General features: G+C 35.4%; 1 protein-coding gene across 2 annotated transcripts in view; it reads left to right on the forward strand.

Moving 5' to 3' along the window:
* Zn72D (Zinc-finger protein 72D) overlaps window positions 1–22,471 on the forward strand; it is a 107,813-nt gene that overhangs the window by 21,052 nt on the left and 64,290 nt on the right. For both annotated transcript variants that reach the window (XM_089100543.1, XM_089100593.1), the window contains exons 2-4: window positions 7,126–7,280; window positions 16,057–16,592; window positions 18,425–18,809. In XM_089100543.1, coding sequence (XP_088956669.1) covers window positions 7,126–7,280; window positions 16,057–16,592; window positions 18,425–18,809 — 1,076 coding nt within the window. The remainder of the gene's footprint in view (window positions 1–7,125; window positions 7,281–16,056; window positions 16,593–18,424; window positions 18,810–22,471) is intronic.

Raw genomic sequence — 22,471 nt, forward strand, 5'->3', positions numbered from 1 at the left:
TTAATAAAATTTATATATTTAGAATCAGCATTATAAACACATTCTTTTAATACATTTATTGACATCAAAATTCCGTTTTTAAAAGTTTCGATTACTATTGAGCCGTATCGCTTGTTTTTTATTTTTTATTTTTTTTGTTACGTATGTGTTATTACGTATATGAGGGGGTTCTCCCCTTAGTCAATACCACGCTCTTTACGTTAAAAGTTAAAAAAAAAAAGTTTTGATTCACAAACCCCTGAATCACAACGGCCGTTTAATTAGAACAGATATCTCTTTTTAAAGCACTAAAAAAAACTGTAGCGTAAAGAGCGAGGTATTGCCTTGGGGGACAACCCCCTCACTTACGTTATAATTTCTGTTCGTTTTAAGTTCTAATATTCCTTCTTACATTTCAGTTGAAAAAAATTGATTTTTTTTATTTAATTTCTGATCGTTTTTTAAATAATGCTTGAAAATCCGGCGCCCCCTTCATAGAAATGTCCCTTACCCCAAAGAAAAATCCTCCACCGAAATATTCTTCAGAGTAACCCCCTCCTCTAGCCCCCCCCCCTCCAGAAAAAATCCTTCCTGAAAATGGTTGTATACTTCCAAATAACCAATAAATAATGCTGGCAAGTCTGGCGCTCCCTTCATGGCAATTTTCCCTCCCCCATGAAAACTTCCTTCATGAACAGATCCTCCAACATAACCCCCGACCCACCCTTCCCTCCCACTACCAGAAAAAAAAAACTCCTGAAAACTTCTGTATACTTCCCAATAACCAATAACTACTATATGTTAACTAACATTGGGTAAAGTTCATAACTTTTAGCCCTCCCTCTGGGAACTTCGGGGGATTAAGTCATCCTAAAAGACATATTTATCTTATTTTCGACCATGCTGAATAAAATGGCTGTCTCAAAATTTTGATTGGACTACTTTGGGAAAAAAATGATCGTGGGAGGGGGCCTAATTGCCCTCCATTTTTTTTGGTTACTTAAAAAGGGAACTAGAACTTTTAATTTCCGTTCCAATGAGCCCTCCCAGAATATGCTAGGACCACTGGGTCGATACGATTACCCCTGGAAAAAAAAACAAACAAACAAATAAACACGCATTCGTGATCTTTCTTTTGGCAAAAAATGTAAAATTCCAAATTTTTGTAGATAGGAGCTTGAAACCTCTACAGTAGGGTTCTCTGATACGCTGAATATGATGGTGTGACTTTCATTTAGGTTCTATGACTTTTAGGGGGTATTTTCCCCTTTTTTTGAAAATCAGCCAAATTTTCTCAGGCGTTTAACTTTTGAGGGGTAGCACTAAACTTGATGAAAGTTATATATTTGAAATCAGCATTGAAATCTGATTCTTTTGATATATCTATTGGTATCAAAAACCCGTTTTCTAGAGTTTCGGTTACCATTGAGCCGGGTCGCTCCTTACTTACAGTTCGTTACCACGAACTGTTTGATTGAATAAATTAACTGACAGGATTGATACAAAGTACTAGGGTATATAGGAGTGCTGTCATTGATGTTGAGAGTAAATTAAAGTAAAGATTACCATCTCCTAGTGTCTATGGTTAATCTAAAGCTTTAATTTAGGAACAGTAACTACCTTCCAGGAAGTTATGATGTTGGTAGACTCCAGGATGAGAATTTGAGAGAAACGTTCTAGGAACAGTTAAATGCTAAATCGGAGAGTCTGAAACTTGACAATGTGGTAGATGGATGTAATAATTTTTGGAAAATAGTATGTGAAGTTGCTGATGGTGTCTTAGGGAAGAAAGTTAGAAACATAGCTAGGAATATTAGTGAAAATGCTTTATGTTTTAAAGATAGGAAGAGGATTTTACAAGAATCATATGAGTGACACATTGTGTGAAGATGAGAAAAATATGGAAAAAGTATTTAAATATGAATTAAGGAGATGTGAAGTGAAAGATGACCATGGGTGAAATTGCCAGAGATCTGGAAGATGCAGCCACATGGCATAATAGTTCAATATTGTACTGACATGTTAACAAATTGAGAGGGAATAGTCAATCAGGGTTTGTCCCATGAACAGGTCTATAATTATTGATAAGAAAAAAGTTAAACAGAACATTTTGAGAATTTGCTGAGTTATGATAGAGTTATAGGAAAAATGTCGAAAAGAAAGAAAAAGCTTATGAAACTTTTTGATGTGAATCAAGATTTATTTTGTAAGGAAGAATTAGTGACAGTACTAAAAGGATTAAAAATAATAATGGCTCAGGTGTTCATAGTGTGGTAAATGATTTTTTTTTTTTTTTTTTTTATTATTATTATTATTATTATTATGGTGATTGCGTGGTTTGAGATAAGCTGCTGAAGATTGTTAATATGATTTTAAAAAAGGGGGGAAGTACCTAACGATTTTAAGAAAACTTTTAATTAAGCCCCTCCATAATAAAGGTGTTTAAAGTGAGTGTGGTAATTATAGAGGCATAGCCTGGTTTCTGTAGGAATCTAGTTACTCTTTGTGATGATACTTTCAGACTTAGAGATGTTGTAGATGAAATTTTAAGAGAAGAATAGTTTGGTGTAGCAAGAGTAGAGGATGCATTGACCAAATTTTTAATCTTAGATTAACAATTGAGAAGTGCCTGAGTCATCAAACCTTTTCAGTCCTCAGTTATGTAGATTATGATCAAGCATTTGATTCAGCTGATGGAAGAGCTTTAGCAAAGATCCCATTATTATTAAATAAAAAAAACAAGTTTTTTCAACTGAAAGTAAGGATCTCAATACCTCGCTCTTTACGCTGAAGGTTTTTAGTAGTCTTGAAAAAAAGCTTCTTATTGTTCCAATTAATCGACCCTTGTGTTTCAGGAGTTGCTCTTAAAGAAATGGGACACAATTCAAACTTTTAGCAGAAAGAGTGAGGTGTTGAGGGGTAGGCAACCCCCTTCATATACATAATAATTTCTGTTCGTTTTAAGTTTTAATGTCTCTTTACTTTCAGTTTTTTTTTTCATTTCTAATCGTTTTTAAATAACCCAGGACATCTGGCCCCACCTCTATGGAGAAATACCTTTCCCATGGATATATCCTGTAGACAATTCAATCCTTGTGAAAATTCATCCAGGACAATTACCCTTAAAAACTCCATGCATAAAATTGAGATGGAAAAGAGAAAGCAAGAAATAAAAAAAAAAGAGAATTTAGTATAGGAATTTTGGAAAAGTCCCCCAGTGTATAATTTCCTCTGACAAGTTTACCCCCTAGAAACTTCCCTGTCCATGGAAAATTTTCCTGTGAAAAATAAAAAAAAACAGCAGAAAATTCTTCCCGCCCTGAAATGTATGTATTATTCCCAATAACAAATACTTTGCATAAACAATGGGTGATTTTTATAACTTAGACCTTTCCCCTGGGGATGGGGGGGGGGGAGGCATGTTATATGCAAAGGCATATTTATTGGGCCTTTCAAATATGATAAACAAAATGGTTATCTCAACATTTTGATCGGACGATTTTGGGGGAAAGGGGAGGGGGCCTAGTTGCCCTCCAATCTTTTTGGGCCCTTAAAAAGGGCTCTAGAACTTTTAATTTCCGTTAGAATGAGCCTCTCATGATATTCTAGGACCACAGGGTTGATACAATCACCCCTAGAAAAAACAAATAAACATGCATCCATGATCTTTCTTCTGGCAGAAAATGCAATATTTTGCATTTTTGCAAATTGAAGCTTGAAACCTCTACAATAGGGTTCTCTGATACGCTGAGTCTGATGTTAGGACTTTCATTAAGATTCTATGACTTTCAGGGGGTGTTTCTCCCTTTTTTCGAAAAGAGTCAAATTTTCTCAGACTTGTAACTTTTGATGGGTAAGACTAAACTTAATGAAACTTAGATATTTGAAATCAGCAAATACATTTAATTCTTTTTATACATATATATATATATATATATATATATATATATATATATATATATATATATATATATGTGTGTGTGTGTGTGTGTGTGTGTGTGTGTGTGTGTGTGTGTGTGTGTGTGTATCAAAATTGGTATCCGATTTTTAGAGTTTCAGTTGCTATTCAGCTAGGCTGCTCCTTACTTACAGTTCTTTATCACAAAGTGCTTGATTTTTTTATATTTTTTTTTTGAAAACCTGTCTTCATGCAAAATGAAAGAGCACTACAATGAGAAAAAGTTTAGCAATGGCTATAGTAGGGTCTGCCATGCAAAGACTATTGATGAGTTTTGAGTTGCATGTCCAAATTGGATATTTCAGTAGGAATTTTGCAAAACAGAAGTAAGTGGAGCAGATTTTCAATTTATCAGCATTAGTAAGAATCTTCTAGAAGGGTACAATATAGAGGATATGGGGGGGGGGAGTGACAGTGTTGGTGCATGCCTAATATGGTATGCCATATAAATACAATGAAGTGATTAGTTTGTGTATAAGAATAACTTTGCTGTAGTTAAGGTATGAAATGAGGTTAGCACTTGGTTTTGTAGTAAATCAGCAGTTAGGCTGCGTTGCTTTCTATCCCCATTAATATGGATCATTTTGAGGGACGTTGTCCTAAGCAGCATTGCAAAGGCAATGGGAGAAAATGGAGTCAAATGGGGAAGTAAAACTCTCATAAACTTAGATTATACTGATGACTTTAGCATCCTAGATGTAAATGTTAGCAAAGTGAATGAATTTTTAGAGGTTTTTCAAGTTTTGGATGCCAGAATAGGTTTAAAAGTTTATTGTTAAGAAGACTAAATTGTTAAAAGTAGAAATAATTGAAAATGAAGAATTGATGTTGCATAACCTGAAGATGAAGCAAGTAGGCAGCTTCAGTTATATAGGTAGTTTTATTAGTAAAGATGGTGTGTGCAGTGAACATGTTAAAAGTAAAATAGCCAAGGCCCAGGGTGTTTTTTTTTTTCACATTTTGAGTAAAGATTGGAATAATAGGAAGATAAGTCTGCAAACCAAGATCAGAATATTGGAACCTACAGTAGTGACAGTGACCAAGTATGGTTCCAAGGCGTGGACACTATAAAAATAGAGGAGGATTGGCTATATGTTTTCCACAGAACTTGCCTATGGATTGTTTTTGTTACCCAACTAAGTGATTATATCTCAAACAGTAAGCTATATGAAAAATTTAGTTGAATCCAGCTTTTTAGAACTATAAAAGAAAAAGGATGAAATGACTAAGACATGGTCTGTGGATGACAGATTGTCAAAGATTATCCTTGTAAATCAGCCGTCTAGGGCCAAATGAAAAGAAAGTCATCTCCAAATGGGGTAGGAGGATGATGGAAAATAAGAACTTCCTAGGAGGGTATAAAGGGGAAGGCTTTGAACACATTATGATGGAGCGTGCATAGCTGTGTTGGCTTCAGGCAGCTTGATGCTGTAATGAGTTTTTAGTAGTAGTAGTACTTTTATATATTTGTATTGGATTAGCAATGGTTCTTAACTACTAAGGTTCGTGTGTTGGCCCTGCAGTGTGCTGCTAAAGCCAAGTTCAATCTCTGGGCCTTGTTATACCAAGCCAAGGTCAAACCCACTTTGCCACCAAAGGACTAGTTTTGTAAATTTATATTGTTACCCTCTTTTAATTTCCCCCCCCCCAAGAACAAAAAAAATCTTTTATTACTTTATATTGCACTTGCTAGCAATAGGATGAATATTGAGTCCGCTAGCTTCGGTGATGATAGTTAGTCCATTTTGGGGTCCCAAGGTGTGGTTCATGGTTTATTGAAGCACTCCCTATCCACTGATGACTTGAAAGCAACCATGCTGGTAGATGTCACTGTTTTTCGCTGAGGGAGTTCCACAAGCTGACAACTCAATTTGGAAAGAATTTGTTCCTTATTCTGGTATTTGCTCGTTTCTGGAAAAGCTTATGAGGGTGACCACAAGTTCTCTTTGAATCGTCCATTTGGAAAAGGTCAGGAATGGTATCCTTAGCATTTTGAAGCTTGTGTGCTATTATCACATCGCCTCGTTTGCGTCTATACGCTAGAGATTGTATTCATTGGTGCTTTGATGCAGCCAAAGGCTGAAGGACCTCTTAATGTGTTTTTTTAATGATCAGAATAACATATTTTTCCACTGCATTGATCTAATTATTGAATAAGGAAGCCTAAAAATGGGATAAATAAATCAAGCAGGAGGTCCTCTTTGTAGCCCTGTCCTTGGATTGGCCAGTCCCTTTCTTTTCGTCGAAACAGACTAATCAGATGATGTGTATATTTCAGCAGACTACATTGCTTTATTTGGCCAAAACAGTGCAAAATTGTCAAAGGCAAAGATGTTAATATACACTCAAAGTAAACAAAAGAGGGGCAGGGGTCTTGAATTGGCAGTCTTCAGCTCTCAAGATTTGTAGAAGTGTTGCAGGCATATTACAAATGCAGGAAAATATCTCCAAGGCTGGTCAGTACAATCTCCAAGGAATTTAGACAAATCTAAATATAGAAACGTAACTTAGTTGCATCTACAGAGTCACGTCCGTCCAATGGGAAATAACTTGGGATTGGCTGGGACTGGTACTATGAAGTTCCCAATCTCTTAAGAACAGAAAACATAATTTTATGAACTATTCTTCCGTATTGAGGGTAGGGGGCTAGAAATGCAACTTGTTTGCCTCTATAAAGGTATATCTACCCAATGGTGGCAGCTGGGTTTCACCTATGACTGGTACAAAAAATTTGCCTGATATATAATAATAAAAAACAAATATTAACTAAGCTTCAAATTTATCATCTTTGAGGAGTAGATATTATTTTCTTTTTATGATTTAAATTTTGATAATTTTTTTTTAAACTGGAAAGGGGTTGTAGTCCAGGAAATTAATTTTCCTTTACAGTTGCCATTTTTAATATGGTTGATTTGATCTTCAGTAGCACTGTATTAAAGCACCCAAAAGTCAATTCGGAGGGTCACAAAGGTTTCTTGAGGTGTGGATTTGGACCCTTGCGAGACTCAAGATCTAGTTGAAGTCCTGAGTATTGATCCTCTAAGCCTATGGAGGATGCATTTGTTTATTTTTACATAAAAATTACCAAGAGAAAACAGTTTTTCTTCTTATAAGATTTACATTTCTAGCCACATTGCCTATCCACAATTTGCTCTATAGAGAAAATGCTAATTTCTTGTTAATTTTAGTGCTCAAAGTACAGCATATCCAACAGCAGCAACTAATTATGTAGCTGCTACTGCTTATGCTGCTGCAGCTGCACAACCCAGATCTGGATATGATCCTTCTAGTTTCACATCAACTGGATATGGAAATACTTCTGGATTTCCAAACGCATATGGAGGTATATATTTTGGAACTTTGATGAGATAGAATTGTTAATCTGTTAAATATAAATTAAGCATACTATCGTTTTAAAATATCAAATGTTATTTAACATCTTAATGTATGTCAAGATATTTTTACAGAGCTGCTAAATCAAGATAGCCAAGAAAATGATGCAAAGAAATAACAATAGGCATATTTAAAAAGGGTCCTATTTGAATTTTAGGAAATAAGACATTATCTCATAATTTTATTCTTGTATTGGCTGCAAGTTTTTTTTTTTTTTTTTTTTTTTTGCAAGACTTTTCTGGTTTTCTAATTGCTGCCAATTATGATATTAATTAAATTGGGTGTGAAGGCTACGCTGAAGCGCTTATGGTTATAGGTTTTGTTTATAATAAATAGATTGGCCTATGTGACTTCCTTCTCTCCATAAAAACTAAAAGTATATGCTACTGTGAGGCTTAGTCTAATTTTAGTTGTTATAATTGCCTAAGCAAATTTCTTCCCATCCGGCAAGAAAAAGACAAAAACAGAGACCTGTTTGCATTTTGAAATGCTTTGGCCCTTACTAAAGTCATTGCTCTTTGCTGACTCAACTCCAAATCCATGTATGACTGGTCATTAAAAGCAATTCAGTTGCCATTTGTTTCACTGTTAGACAAAATAAAATGAATAAAAAACTCCTTCCCCCATCCCCCAGAAAGAAACTGATTGTCTGAAAATACATATGAGAAAAAAATACTGTCAGACAGAAAAAACTAGGTCTGTTTGAAGGTTGTCAGTAACTTGCCCGCGGGGGATGTTACCTGGAAAACAGTAAAAACATCCAGTTAACTTATCTTTAATTTGAGGCAGTATCTTTTCATATATTACCTGAAAGTTAATGTGGATCACTATCCTAGTTTAAAATCATTTCTGGTTACTTGGATTGTACCTCAAAATGCACAAGAATTTTTTTTGTCAGACCTACACAAAAACTAGGTCTGTACAATGCAGGTTGCCAGTAAGTTGGCCATAGCCTGGAATTACTTGGGGCATTAGCTGGAAAACTTATACGAGGCAGCATCTTTCCATGTATTACCTGAAAGTTGATCACTATCCTAGTTTAAATCTTTTCTGGCTATTCAGAGCAGACTATATCTGACTGTCTAAAAATACACAAGAAAAAATGCTGTTGGACGTAGTGAGTGAGTGAGTGATACATATTTAATTAACTTTAACAAAAATTTAAATACAAAAATCAATGTGATTCACCCAAAACCAAACGGTTGACTTAGGGTGAAGCAGGTAAAAAAAATACATACATATAACGTCATTGAAATTCACTATAATAAGAAAGAAAGGAAAAAAAGAGAAAAATAAATAAAGAATAATGATAATACTACAGGGACAGCAACTACATACCATATTCATGCTGTGGGGTCGCACTCACAAACCAACAAGCAATTACTACTTATTTTAAATCAAATCAAGTCCCCACCAAGACAAACAAAACTAGAATTCATACTTACTTAATAATTTTTCTTTCAATTTTCCTTTTAAAATCACTAAAATTTTCTATCTTCTTCATATCATTATCCAAATTATTCCATAAATTTATACCCCTTATAATAAAAGAGAACGTGGACCTGGCAGACACTATAGGTGGAGTATAATAATCATTTTTACCCCTAGTATTTTGGTTATTTATATTCCATCGGCTGTAGAACCAACCGTTAAAGCACTCCAGCACCTGCATCATATTGTACCTACACATTAACACTAATATATAAAAATTGTGAAGACCCGCCGCCGGCAATATCCTAAGATCCCTATAGACTTCTCGAACTGATTCTCTTTCTGATTTTCCTGATAATACTCTAATAGACTTGTTTTGGATAATTCGCACAGGATTAACAATTGAAGAAAAATGTACCCATTTATACAAAAGAACAATACAAAATATAGGGATGGATTAACGAAAAATACAGAAGCCTAAGTATACTAGTTGGAAACATACATTTAAGTTTACGAATCATCCCCAAATTACGTAATAGAATCCGGGATAAAGTTTCAATATGGTATCTGAAACTGAGAGTCTCATCTATAATAATGCCAAGATACTTTACTGTCTTTTGACGAGCAATGATACCATCTTCATATGCTATATGTTCTATCCATGGATAATAATTCGATGTCCGCGAAAATATGAGAAAATCACTCTTAGTAGGGTTCACCTTTAGCTGATTCACTCTCAGCCATCTTGAAGCTTCATTTAGCGATTTTCTTACACTCTCTAGGAGCAATCTCTCTGACTTTTCGATCATCACTAAAGAAGTATCATCAGCAAACATAGGCACTGTAGCCGCGCTATCCTTTTTGACGATCTCACTCATTCTTGTTTCCAGTTTACTTACAGACTGTGGAAGATCATTCACAAAAATTAAAAATAATAAGGGTCCAAGTACCGAATCCTGTGGAACTCCACACTCAATACAATTTTCATCAGAACCCATATTTCCAATTTGAACATATTGTTTTCTACAAGACAAAAAAGAATGTAAAAGCGAAAGAGCTGGACCCCTAATCCCGTAATTTTCACACTTCATTAACAGAATATCTTGACTGACCTTATCAAAAGCCTTTCCAATATCTAAAAATACAGTTGCAACTTTAAATCCATTGTATAACGCCATATTAATAATTCTAGTCAAATATATGTTTGCTTACTCAGTAGCGTGATCTTGACGGAATCCAAATTGTGTAGGAGTAAATATTTTCTGGTCTTCCAGGTACTGGGTAAAATCGAAATTGGTCTATAATTTTCAACATCACCAGTATTCCCTCCTTCATGTACTAATTAAAAAAACTTTTTCCACAAAATAAGTTTTTCAAAGAAAAGTAAAGATCTCCATTGAACAAAAATGAGCAAAAATAAAATCAAATAATCTACCAAGCATGAAACTACCACAAATCAGCATCGATAAATAAATGAAACCCAAAACTAACACAAATTACAATAAATAACCAAGTCAAACTCAACACGAGCAGAAATTAACATAAGTTGGGCACAAAACCCCTAAGCCTTCCCAAGGCCAGAACAAAATTTGCACTTTACTGAAAAAATACAAAGGAATGTGCATTGTCAGTTTAATATACATATACTGATATTTAGTAATCAAAATGTTAATATTATTTGATTTATTAAAATTATGAAACTAAAAAACATTTATATTTTTTTCAGTAAAGTGCAAATTTTGTTCTGGCCTTGGGAAGGCATAGGGGTTTTGCGCCCAACTTATGTTAATTTCTGCTTGTTTTGAGTTTGACTATGTTCAAACTCATATGTTTTGACAACATATTTTCTATCTGGAAATCAACTACGCTGAACAAAATGGCTATCTCAAAATTTTATTAGATGTGTTTGGGGGAATGATGGGTGGGGGGGGCTAGTTACCCTCCAATCACCTTCGACTATTAAAAAGGGCACTAGCCCTTTGAATCTCCACTTGAATGAGCCTTTTTTGAAGTTTCCAAGACAACGCCTTCTATAAAAACCTTATATGCCCCCAGGGCATAAATTAAAACCCTTGCCCTGAGGGTTGTGGGGGAGTGTTCCCCTCAAAAACATATTATTCTATTTGGAAATCAACTACGCTGAACAAAATAGCTATCTCAAAATTTTGATTTGATGTGTTTGGGGGAATAATGGGCACGAGGGGGAGCTAGGTGCCCTCCAATCGCTTTCGACTATTAAAAAGGGCACCAGCCCTTAGAATTTTCAATCGAATGAGCCTGTTTTGAAGTTTTTACGGCAACGCCTTCTATAAAAAATCTTATATGCCCCCAGGGCACGACTTAAAACTCTTGCCCTGAGGGTTGTGGGGGAGTTTCCTCCTCAAAAACACATTTTCTATCTGGAAATCAACTAGCCTACGCTGAACAAAATGGCTATCTCAAAATTAAGATCGGATGTGTTAGGGGGAATGATGGGGGTGGGGGGGGGGATAGGTGCCCTCTAATCACTTTCGATTATTAAAAAGGGCACTAGCCCTTTGAATTTCGAATCGAATGAGCCTGTTTTGAAGTTTCTACGACAACGCCTTTTATAAAAACCTTATATGCCCCCAGGGCAGAACTTAAAACCCTTGCCCTGGGGGTTTTGGGGGAGTATCCTCCTCAAAAACATATTTTCTATCTGGAAATCAACTACGTTGAACAAAATGGCTATCTCAAAATGTTTATTGAATGTGTTTGGGGGACTACCGCGCTTGGGGGGGCTTGATGCCCTCCAAACACTGTCGATTTTTAAAAAGGGTACCAGCCCGTTGAATTTCGAGTCGAATGAATCTGTTTTTAAGTTTCTACGACAACGCCTTCTATAAAAACCATACATGCCCCCAGGGCATAACTTAAAACATTTGTCCTGAGGGTTGTGGGAGAGTATTCTTCTCAAAAAGACACATTCTATCGGAAAATCAACTACCGCGAACAAAATGGCTATGTCATAAAATCTGCTTGAATGTGGTTGAGAGACCGATGGGTGTGGGGGGGCCAGTTGCCCCTTAGTAACTTTTGACTAATTAAAAGGGCACTAGCAACTACAATTTGCAATCAAATGAGCCCTTTTCGAAGTTTCTACGACAACTCCTTCGATACGAAGTGCCCGGGTATGGAGAGAAAAAAGCACGCTACCTATGATTGGTATAACTTTCGCTTATTTAAAACAATTCGGAAACAGTCCCTCTTTTAGACACTGATTAATTGATGAAACTAAAGTTTGAGCAATCACTTCCCAAAATGTTTTCATTACTCTAATTGAAACAATATCAGAGCCAGAGGCCGTACATTTCATACCATAAACAATTTTTTTTAACTTCAGATTCCTGAACTCGGAGTAGATTTAAAGAGATTTCCATCTCCTTAGGAAGGTAATTTTGAAAAGCCTGGTCGCCTGGTTTGTTTATAATCGACTCTTTCACTCTCCATCTAACTGTCAAAAAATGGTTAGCACATTCTACACAAATTTCCTCTGGATTTGTAATACTGGTTCCGTCTTTGCGGAATAATTCCTGAGGGATTCCTCCAGATGATTGTCCTAAAGTGCTTCTTATTACATTCCATGTTTTCGACGGACTTTCAGTTGCTTTTTCAAATTCTATTTTATAATAATCTTGTCTAGCCCTTCGCAGGAGTCTGTTTAGGGCATTACAATAACTCTTATAAATTCGCTCATTTATATCGCAGGGATGACGTACCTTTTTCTCGTACAAATTATTCTTCTTATTTATCGATCTCAATAAACTCGGAGTAATACAAGGCTTCTTTGAAGTTTTTATTCTATTTTTCTTAATATTCTTAGAGCATTTTTCCAGGGATTGCTTAATTATTTGGTAAAAGACTCTAAACTTAGAGTCAATATCCGCAAAGACTGAAAACTCTGTATTCCAATCCTTATTGGCTAGGTCATTTCTACATTTCAGAAATGCATCTTTATCAAGTAGCATCCTCAGCTTGAGACTGCTCTTCTTTGTGGACTTCCCATTATCAACACATACCAAGTAACTTGCAAATACACCAAAATGATCAGAAGTATCACTTTTAAGAACACTCGGACTACCAGACATATAATTTGAAAATATATTATCCAGACATTTCGATGACGTCCTCGTAACACGAGTACTAATATTAAAAGCAGGTATATAACCAAATGAAATCATCAGGTTTAAAAATCGGTCTGTATTTGATCCATTATCCAATAGATCAATGTTAAAATCTCCCATTATAAAAACAGGACTTCGATGTGGGATCTTTTCCAATTGTTCTTCAAGTAATTCATAAGACTCAATAAGAGATCCTGACGGTGGCCTATATACAATCAGAACATAACCACAACGTCCAGACAGCTCTAACTGCAAAATAAAAGACTCAAAAACTTTCTTTGTATATTAAAATATCCTCTCGGACACTTGCCAGTATGTCAGAACGTATATACGCTGCCAGTCTTCCATGTCGGCAAAGTTGACGATTTTTCGTGTAAAGATTATAACCTGAAGTATGTAGAAGTTCCGAATTATAGTAAAATCTAAACTTGAATTCAATCCTTGGCATTTCAAATGGAACACATTAGATCTATCCGAAACATTACTACATGCCATCTGCATTTGGTTTACAAATAAATATTTAGAATCTTCACACTCCGGCCCATAATAACCACCAGGCCCACCACTTCCATCAAAAATTTTATTATACCTACTTTCAAAATTTAACCTTATTTTTTCCAGCCCCAATACATTAATTTGTCCTGGAGGAGACTCTAATCTTTCAGCCAACATCAAAGCCGTATAGACAAATTTGAGTACGACTCCACAGGGGACGTAATTCAATACATTCTAAATTTAAATTTATCACATGCTGCCCAATAACAATAATAACACCAGTAATAATAATGAGATGAAAAAATAACAACAGCAGAAAAAGAATAAAGAAATATTGAAAAAAAAAAAAAAAAAAAAAAACAGCAATGACTCAATACGGTACACCTTGCATATTGGGTGCCTTCTCATATGTTTACCTTTTTTACGCTACAAACAATCAAATATGAACTATATGAACCGTCAACTATGAACTCCTTCAATTTCCCGCCAAAATTTCTTTTTATCACTAATTAATCACCAGCTACTAATCAGCCTTAATCAATGGAAACATGAATTCGAACAGCTATTTTTCCTCGTAAGCTTCACTAATTGCCGCTATGTTGGTTACGAAATGAATGGTTATTTGGTGTGCATAATCAAGTTCAGGAATAAAATCGTCCAGTGAATATTTAGCACGTGTACCATTGGGGCGATTGAAAGTAACACAGGTGGAAAAGTTTTCGAGATCCAAGCGTCTAATTCTAATTTGCGTAGTTTCACCCTTATAATCAACAAATCATTTCTTGCTTTGCGAACTTCAGCTGGGACTTCATCACTGAGGTAAATATCACGGAACGACGACACTGCTTTACCTTTTAATTTCCTGGCATTTTTCAAAATATGAATTTTCGATTTTTTATCTGATACTTCAACACGAATAAATTTCTGTTGCTCACTCACTTGGGTTACCTTGAATTGTGGGACAGGAGCCATTTCCAGTCCTTCCGTAAGAACACTTTTGAAGATATCCTTCGCATTTTGTTCAGATTCACAAGAGACATTCCATACAATAATATTCTTTTCCAGTTTATCAAACTCCAGCCTGGCCAATCTCATACTCAAGTTATTTGATTCTTTACTCCGAGCTATACAATCATCAGCAATTACTTTTACTTGATTCTTTAGAGATTCTTTGACTTGCTCAAGCTGACTCACTCGCTCATCATTTTCAGTCAGCTGCCTTGCAAATCCTGCTTGTGATACCTCCAAATTTGCCCCTTTATCTTCAATTCCCTTAATCCTATTGTCTAAAGAATCTTGTTGTTTTTCCATTTTCTGTTACCAAACTGATAACAGTATTTAGACTCTGCAACTGCTGAAATCGTGAATTTATTTGTAGAATCAGTGCTACGAGCAGTAACGTTAAGATCATATTCACCTTCTCCCCTCCGAGTGTTTTCTGTATCATCTCCAATTTTACGAAGCTGATTTCTTTTACGTTCCATGATTATTTCCAGACAACAAAATTAAATATCTGCTTACCTCATTAAGGACCAATTATTTATTCACGTGGGTCCGTCACGTGCAATTTGCTAAGCCACCGTTAATTTGGGCACGGCTAACACCCCTCTTCATAAAAAGCTCTCAAAATATAATTTAAATTCCGTCAACTTATAATCCTTAGTTTCCGTTATATATTTAATCTGCTTTAGATGTTCACCTATTAGCAACTGAATGACTACTAAACTCAGAGAGAGGTTGAGTTGAGCATGTCTATTCAATGTAGGTTATCTGTAACTTGGCCATACGGGGTGATATACAAGGCAGCATCTTTTCATGTATTACTTGAGCGTTCATTTGGATCACTCCTGGTTTAAAATCTTTTCTGGTTGTTCAGACTATGCCTGACTGTCTGAAAATACACAAGAAAAATTAAAAAAAATGCTGTCAGAGAAAAAAAAAACTTGTCTATTTGATGTAGGTTATCTGTAACTTGGCCATATGGGGTGGTATACAAGGCAGCATCTTTCCATATATTACTTGAACGTTCAATTGGGTCACTCCTGGTTAAAAAGCTGTCAGACATAGAGAACAAAACGTGGTCTATTTGACTCAGGTTATCTGTAACTTGGTCAAAGGATCCGGATACCTAGAAAAGTGATAAAGCAATAGAAAACATCCAGCTAACTCATCTTTAATGCAAGGGTCTTTCCATAAGGTGATGCCAGCGAGTGGCCCAGCAATGTTTTCTGTGCCACTCCTGTTTTGAATCTTGTCTAGCTATTGAGACTAAGATTTCTGCGCTGCACATGTAGAAGCTTGGGCCCACAGTGGTTTAGGGATTTGTTGAGCATGTATAATGAAACAAATAAGAAACATTGGCCATAAAGCTGAACATAAATAAAAGCAGTATGAAAACTAACTGAAGATTAATTACTAATATAATAATATACTACATAACAAATAACATTCCGCATAATATAATTTTGTTTTGTATTGTGTTTATTATATGATAATTTTTATTTGAATAATTCATAAGGCTCATTTTTTATGAGTTATAGTGTAGACTAATATTGCTACGTAATTATTGTAAATTAGTAATCGATAATAGTATTGAAAAGTTGACCAAGTTTTGCTTCTTGGTCTGGCTAATTATTTTACTTTATTTTCTTATAGGTGTGACTTCAATAACTCCATCATATGACTACAGTGCATATGCACGAGCTGCAGTCAATACTGCTGTAGGAACTGCTGTAACAGCTGTAAGCAGCACTAGTGCATACGATAACGCCATCAAAACTCATTATGGATCGTATAATACAATACAGTCAAAAAGTCAGTCATATTCAACACCTTCTGTGACCTATTCAACTAGTTATTCTTCAACTACTGCATCAGCAAACCCAAGTGCAACATATACATCTCAGACTGCTCAAGCTTCAGCTACCCCTAAGCCTTACAGTGGCTATGAGGCTGCTCTTTATAATGCTGCAACTTCTCTTCTTGCTCAGAAGAGCCAGGAAGTCAAGAAAACTGGGGCTCCTATCACTACTGGGTGGACTACTGCTAAGAAGCCTTACCAAGGCCACCAGAAACCATACCAAGATCGATCTCAGTTGCAAAAACTAGGGTATTCTACTCCAAGGCCACCACCAAAGCCACAACAGTTGATGTACTGTGATGTTTGCAAAATTAGCTGTGCTGGACCCCAAGTGAGTGTTTCGTCTATGAATCCTAGTTGTTCAATATTTTTGTGCAAATACACGTACTCTTCGAAAGCAGCTCCAGGCCATGTTGTTGCCATTCAGTTCTTTATTTTTTAAGATTCCTCTTGTATTTTTGTTTTCTTCTCAAAATTATGAAGTTTTTATGGCAGTTTCACATTTTCATCAGCGTTGCCACTTTGAACCATGAAATTAGATAAGCGAAACTAATTAGTTGAGTTTGACGATACTTTTTATTATACAAATTCAAACATTAACAATCTGTTGGTTTCCAAAGACAACTTCACCTTCAAAAGATACTTTTTTATCATACAAATTCAAACATTAACAATCTATTGATTTTCAAAGACAACTTCACCTTCAAAAGATGGCAACGCCAAGTTTTTTTTAATTTGGCATAATTTTTTTTAGATATCATTTTTTCAAGTTTCCTTCTTGTCAATTCAGATTTCATTTTAACTGTCCTTGTGTGTCTGTTTTCCTACTTTTTGGCATATTGAACAGTTCATGGTAGCAAACTGTAAGTAAGGAGTCGATTTTCATGCTGATTCTAAATACATCAATTCATTGAGTTTAATGTTACCCATCAGAAGCTACGAGTCTGAGAAACTGCTTGATTTTCGTAAGGGGGTGGGGTATCTCCCAAATCTCAAGGGATCTTAATTAAAATCACATCATCATATTCAGTATATCAGAAAACCCTATGATAGAGGATTCAAGCTCCTATCTATAAAAATGAAAAATGTTTTTTTTTTGTTTTTTTTTTTTTTTGCCAGAAGAAATATCATGGGTGCCTGCTCTATTATTTTACTTAGGGTTGATCGTTTTGAACCGATGGTCCTTCAAGATCAGGAGAGGGCTCCTTCTAGTGGAAATAGAAAGTTCTAGTGCCCTCTTTAAGTGAACAAAAAGATTGAAAGGCAACTAGACCCCCACCCCCCTCTCCACGGCCCTCCTTTTCTCAAAGACGTCTGGTCAAAATTTTGAGATAGCAATTTGGTTCAGCATAATTGAAAAGTCGAATAACATGCCTTTGGGAAGGTCACGACCCTCCACAGCCCCTGGGGAAAGGGCTGTAAGTTATTGTTAACAAATAGTGTTTTTTATTTGAAAATATATGTTTTTTTGGGGGGAGGGGGGTTTCAATTGAATTATCTAGAGGGAGGGAATTTTTCAGAAATTTGTCATGATATTGACAAATTTCACGGAGGAAATTTTCAATGCATGGGAGGGGGAATATTCTGGCGTGATTTGAAAGACGGTCAGAAAAAAAAACAAGTTTTTTCAACTGAAAGTAAGGAGCAACATTAAAAGAAAACGGAAAGATATTATTCCTTACATGAGGAAGGTAGCCTGTTCAATCCCTTGCTCATTACGCTAAAGTGTTTTAGTGTTTTAAAAACGCTCCTTATTCCAATTCATGGCACCTGTGTTTCAGTAGTTGCTCAAAGAGTTTTGACAAAAAGTGAAACTTGAGCTTAAAGAGCGAGGTGTTGACAAGTAGACAGCCGCCTCAGGCACGGAATAATTTTTATTCTTTTTAAGTTTCAATGGTGCTCCCTATTTTCAACTGAAAAAACTTTTTTACTTTTTATTTAATCCTTATAATTTAGTTACATAGTAAAGGATACTTTCAATGTTAGCTCATTGTTGGCAAAAAAACATTATGGTGAGTGGTGTTATTAATTTTAGATTTAGGAGCTACTATTTTTTTGCAGAGCAACAATGTATTAGGTACTAATGTTCTACTTGTTGTAAACATAAATAAAAGGGCCTGATGTGAGGTTGATTTTTAAAATATTCTAAATTTTTTTCTTCAGACTTATAAAGAGCACTTGGATGGACAGAAGCACAAGAAGAAAGAGGCATTAGCGAAAACTGACCGAATTGCTATTACTGTACCCAAAAATGCTGCAGCTCTTCGTTGTGAGCTCTGCGATGTTGCATGCACTGGATCAGATGCGTATGCTGCCCACATTCGAGGGGCTAAACATCAGAAGGTTGTTAAACTTCATACAAGACTTGGTAAGCCCATACCATCTGATGAACCACAGTTGATTACTAGCAGCGGTGCAATTGTACCATCATCTGCAGTAGCAGCCACCACTGGCATTGTTTCAACTACGACAACGACGGCTGCTTCGACATTAACTACTTCTTCAGCTGGAACAGTTAGAGCCGCTCCGCCCAAAATAAGTTTCGTTGGTAAGTTTCCTCTTAGTATATTTTACTCTGGTTCCATAATCATTGCCAATATTATTTTTTTCATTACTGTCCCTAAGACTAGTGAGTTTACTTGGCAAATGATCTTATCGAGGTGAGATGGTTGAATCGGTATGACATAGGGTAAAGGTAAAAAGAAAGGATAACAAAAGTGACAGACAGTCCCTTATCCAGCCAGAATATCCTTTTATAACTTTTCTTGATGAAAATCTCAAAACTTAACCCTATTGTTATGCCTGGAAAACCCCTCCCCCACATTTAATGTTCAACTTCATTCACCTTACCTTTTCATATTTTCAAATGAAAATATGGAAAACATGGTACAGTACGATATCAATTGATCTTTAAATGTGGTATTGTCACACATTTTAAAGCCATAGTCCCTAAGACTAGTGGGTTTACTTGGCAAATGATCTTATTGAGGTGAGATGGTTAAATCGGGAAGGCATAGGGTAAAGGTAAAAAGAAAGGAAAACAAAAGTGACAGACAATCACTTTTGTGTATCAAAGTAAGTAAGATTTTATCGATATTAAAGTAAGTGGAGAAATGACTGCAATGTTGGCAGGCTTTTTAGTGCCTATATTTGTTGTCATCTGCTATTTGAGTATGAAGATAATAAAACGTAATTCTGATCATTTATATTTGTAAAGAATTCTTGTAAAAAATCCACGGCATGTAAAATTCGTCGTAAAAAAGATCTAATGTTTCTATATATATATATATTTTTTTTTCTGGGAAATACAACGTTTGAAAGCTATGGAAATACATCGGAACCCCTTAATTTAAGCAATAGTGTAATGTCTGGGCAATCGTTCGCTGTTTTAAATCAAAATAAAATTATATTAAACGGAAGGGTACTGAATTATGTTGCCATTTGTACTGAAGGGCAGGTATCTGTTTAATTAATTTAGTTTACTTGAGCAATCGGTTACTGTTGGAGGTGAAAAAATCCAATTTTTTTTATTTTAAACCATAAAAACTGCTTTGAGCGCCCTTTGTGGCGTAACTGTATTGCCCTTTGTATTGGAGGGTAGATGTCTTTTAAATTAATTCTATTTTATGTGTGCAATCGGTTACTGTTGGAGGTGAAAAAATACATTTCTTTTTAAACCATGAATAACCGCTTTGAGCGCCCTTTGTGGTGTAACTGTATTGCCCTTTATTTTAGAGGATAGACGTATGTTCGATTATTTGTGTTTTAGTTTTTCTATCGGTTACTGTTGTAGTTGAAAAAATCCATTATTTATTTTTTTACCATGAAAAACCGCTTTGAGCGTCCTTTGTGGCGTAACTGTATTGCCCTTTGTATTGGAGGGTAGATGTCTGTTAAATTAATTCTAGTTTACTTGTGCAATCGGTTGCTGTTGGTGGTTAAAAAATCCTTTTTTTTACCATGTAAAACCTCATTGAGTGCCCTTTATTGCGTAACTGTCTTGTCATTTTTATTGGAGGATAGAAGTCTTTTAAATTAATTCTAGTTTACCTGTGCAATCTTCTACCTTTGTAGGGTAAACTATACTTCTTTTTTAAACCGTTTTAAAATCATTTGAGTGATCGTCATTTCGTAACTGTATTGCCCTTTGTATTGGTGGGTAGAAGTCTGTTAAATTAATTCTAGTTTAATATTGCAGTAGTCGTATTATTGAGTTGAAAAAATCCATTTTTTTTTTTTTAACATTAGAAACCGCTTTGAGTGCCGCGTATGGCGTAAATGTATTGCCCTGTGTATTGGAGGGTATAAGTGGTTTAAATTAATTCTATTTTGTTTGTTCAATCAGTTGCCGTTGGAGGTGAAAAATCCATTTTTTTTTTTTTCATGAAAAACCGCTTTGAGTGCCCCTTGTGGCGTAACTGTATTGCCCTTTGTATTGGAGGGTAGAAGTTTTTTAAATTATTTCTAGTTTTCTTGTGCATTCTGCTATTTTGGAGGGGAAAAAATCCTTCTTTTTTTTTCCATTAAAAAACGCTTTGAGTGCCCTTTGTGGCGTAACTTTATTTCCCTTTATTTTGGATGATATAAGTATTTTGAATTAATTGGAGTTTACTTTTGCATTCAGTTACCGTTGGATGTGTAAAAATCCTTTTTTTTTTTTACCATGAAAAACTGTTTTGAGAGCCCTGTGTGGCGTAACTGTTTTGCCATTTATTTTGGAGGGTAGAAGTCTGTTAAATTAATTCTAATTTACTTGTGCATTCGGTTACTGTTGGAGATGAAAAAATCCATTTTTTTACAATGAAAACCGCTTTGAGCGCCCTTTGTGACGTAACAGTATGGCAGTGTTTAGTGGAGGGCATAATGCTTATAAATTATGTATTTATTACCTGTGCATGCGGTTACAGTTGGTGTGGGAAAATACCTTTTTTTTAACATTAAAAACCGCTTTGAGTGCCCTTTATGGCGCAACTGTTTTGTCATTTGTTTTGGAGGATAGAAGTCTGTTAAATTAATTGTAGTTTACTTGTGCAATCGGTTACTTTTGGAGGTGAAAAAATCTATCTTTTTTAAACCATGAAAAACCGGCTTTGAGCGCCCTTTGTGTCGTAACTGTATTGCCCTTTGTATTGGAGGGTAGAAGTCTGTTAAATTAATTTTAGTTTACTTGTGCAATCGGTTACTGTTGGAGGTGAAAAAAATCCATTTTTTTTTTTACCATTAAAAACCGATTTGAGTGCACGTTGTGGCGCAACTGTATTGCCCTTTGTAGTGGAGTGTAGATGTCTTTTAAATTAATTCTAGTTTACTTGTGCAATCGGTTACTGTTGGCGAAAAACTTGTTTAAACCATGAAAATATCGCTTTGAACGCCCTTTGTGCAAACTGTTTGTATTTAGGAGGAAGAACATCTTTGAGTGTGAATTCTAGTTTACTTGTGCAATCGGTTACTGTTGGAGGTGAAAAAATCCATTTTCTTTTTAAACCAATGAAAAACCACTTTGAGCGCCCTTTGTGACGTAACTGTATTGCCCTTTATATTGGAGGGTAGAAGTCTTAAATTAATTGTAGTTTACTTGTGCAATCGGTTACTTTTGGAGGTTAAAAAATCTATCTTTTTTAAAACATGAAAAACCGGCTTTGAGCGCCCTTTCTGGCGTAACTGTATTGCCCTTTATATTGGAGGGTAGAAGTATGTTCAATTATTCGAGTTTACGTTTGCTCTCGGTCAATGGTTGAGGTGAAAAAAATCCATTTTTTTTTTTTCCATGAAAAACCGCTTTGAGCGCCCTTTGTGGCGTAACTGTATTGCCCTTTGTATTGGAGTATAGATGTCTGTTAAATTAATTCTAGTTTACTTGTGCAATCAGCTACTGTTGGAGTTGAAAAAATCCATTTTCTTTTTCAACCATGAAAAACCAATTTGAGCGCCCTTTGTGATGTAACTGTATTGCCCTTTATATTGGAGGGCAGAAATCTTCAATTAATTCTAGTTTATTTATGCGATCGGCTTCTGTTGGGGTTGAAAAAATCCATATTTTTTTTTTATACCATGAAAACCACTTTGAGCGCCCTTTGTGAGGTAACAGTATTTCCTTTTATAGTGGTGGTCATACGTCTTAATTTTATTATATTTTCTAGTTCATTTTGGTAATGCATTTGTGTAAAAAATCCATTTTCTTTTTAACCCAATGAAAAACCACTTTTAGAG

Source organism: Artemia sp. Qi Xiang Cuo, chromosome 1, assembly GCF_049724085.1.
Source record: "Artemia sp. Qi Xiang Cuo chromosome 1, ASM4972408v1, whole genome shotgun sequence".
Lineage (NCBI taxonomy): Eukaryota > Metazoa > Arthropoda > Branchiopoda > Anostraca > Artemiidae > Artemia > Artemia sp. Qi Xiang Cuo.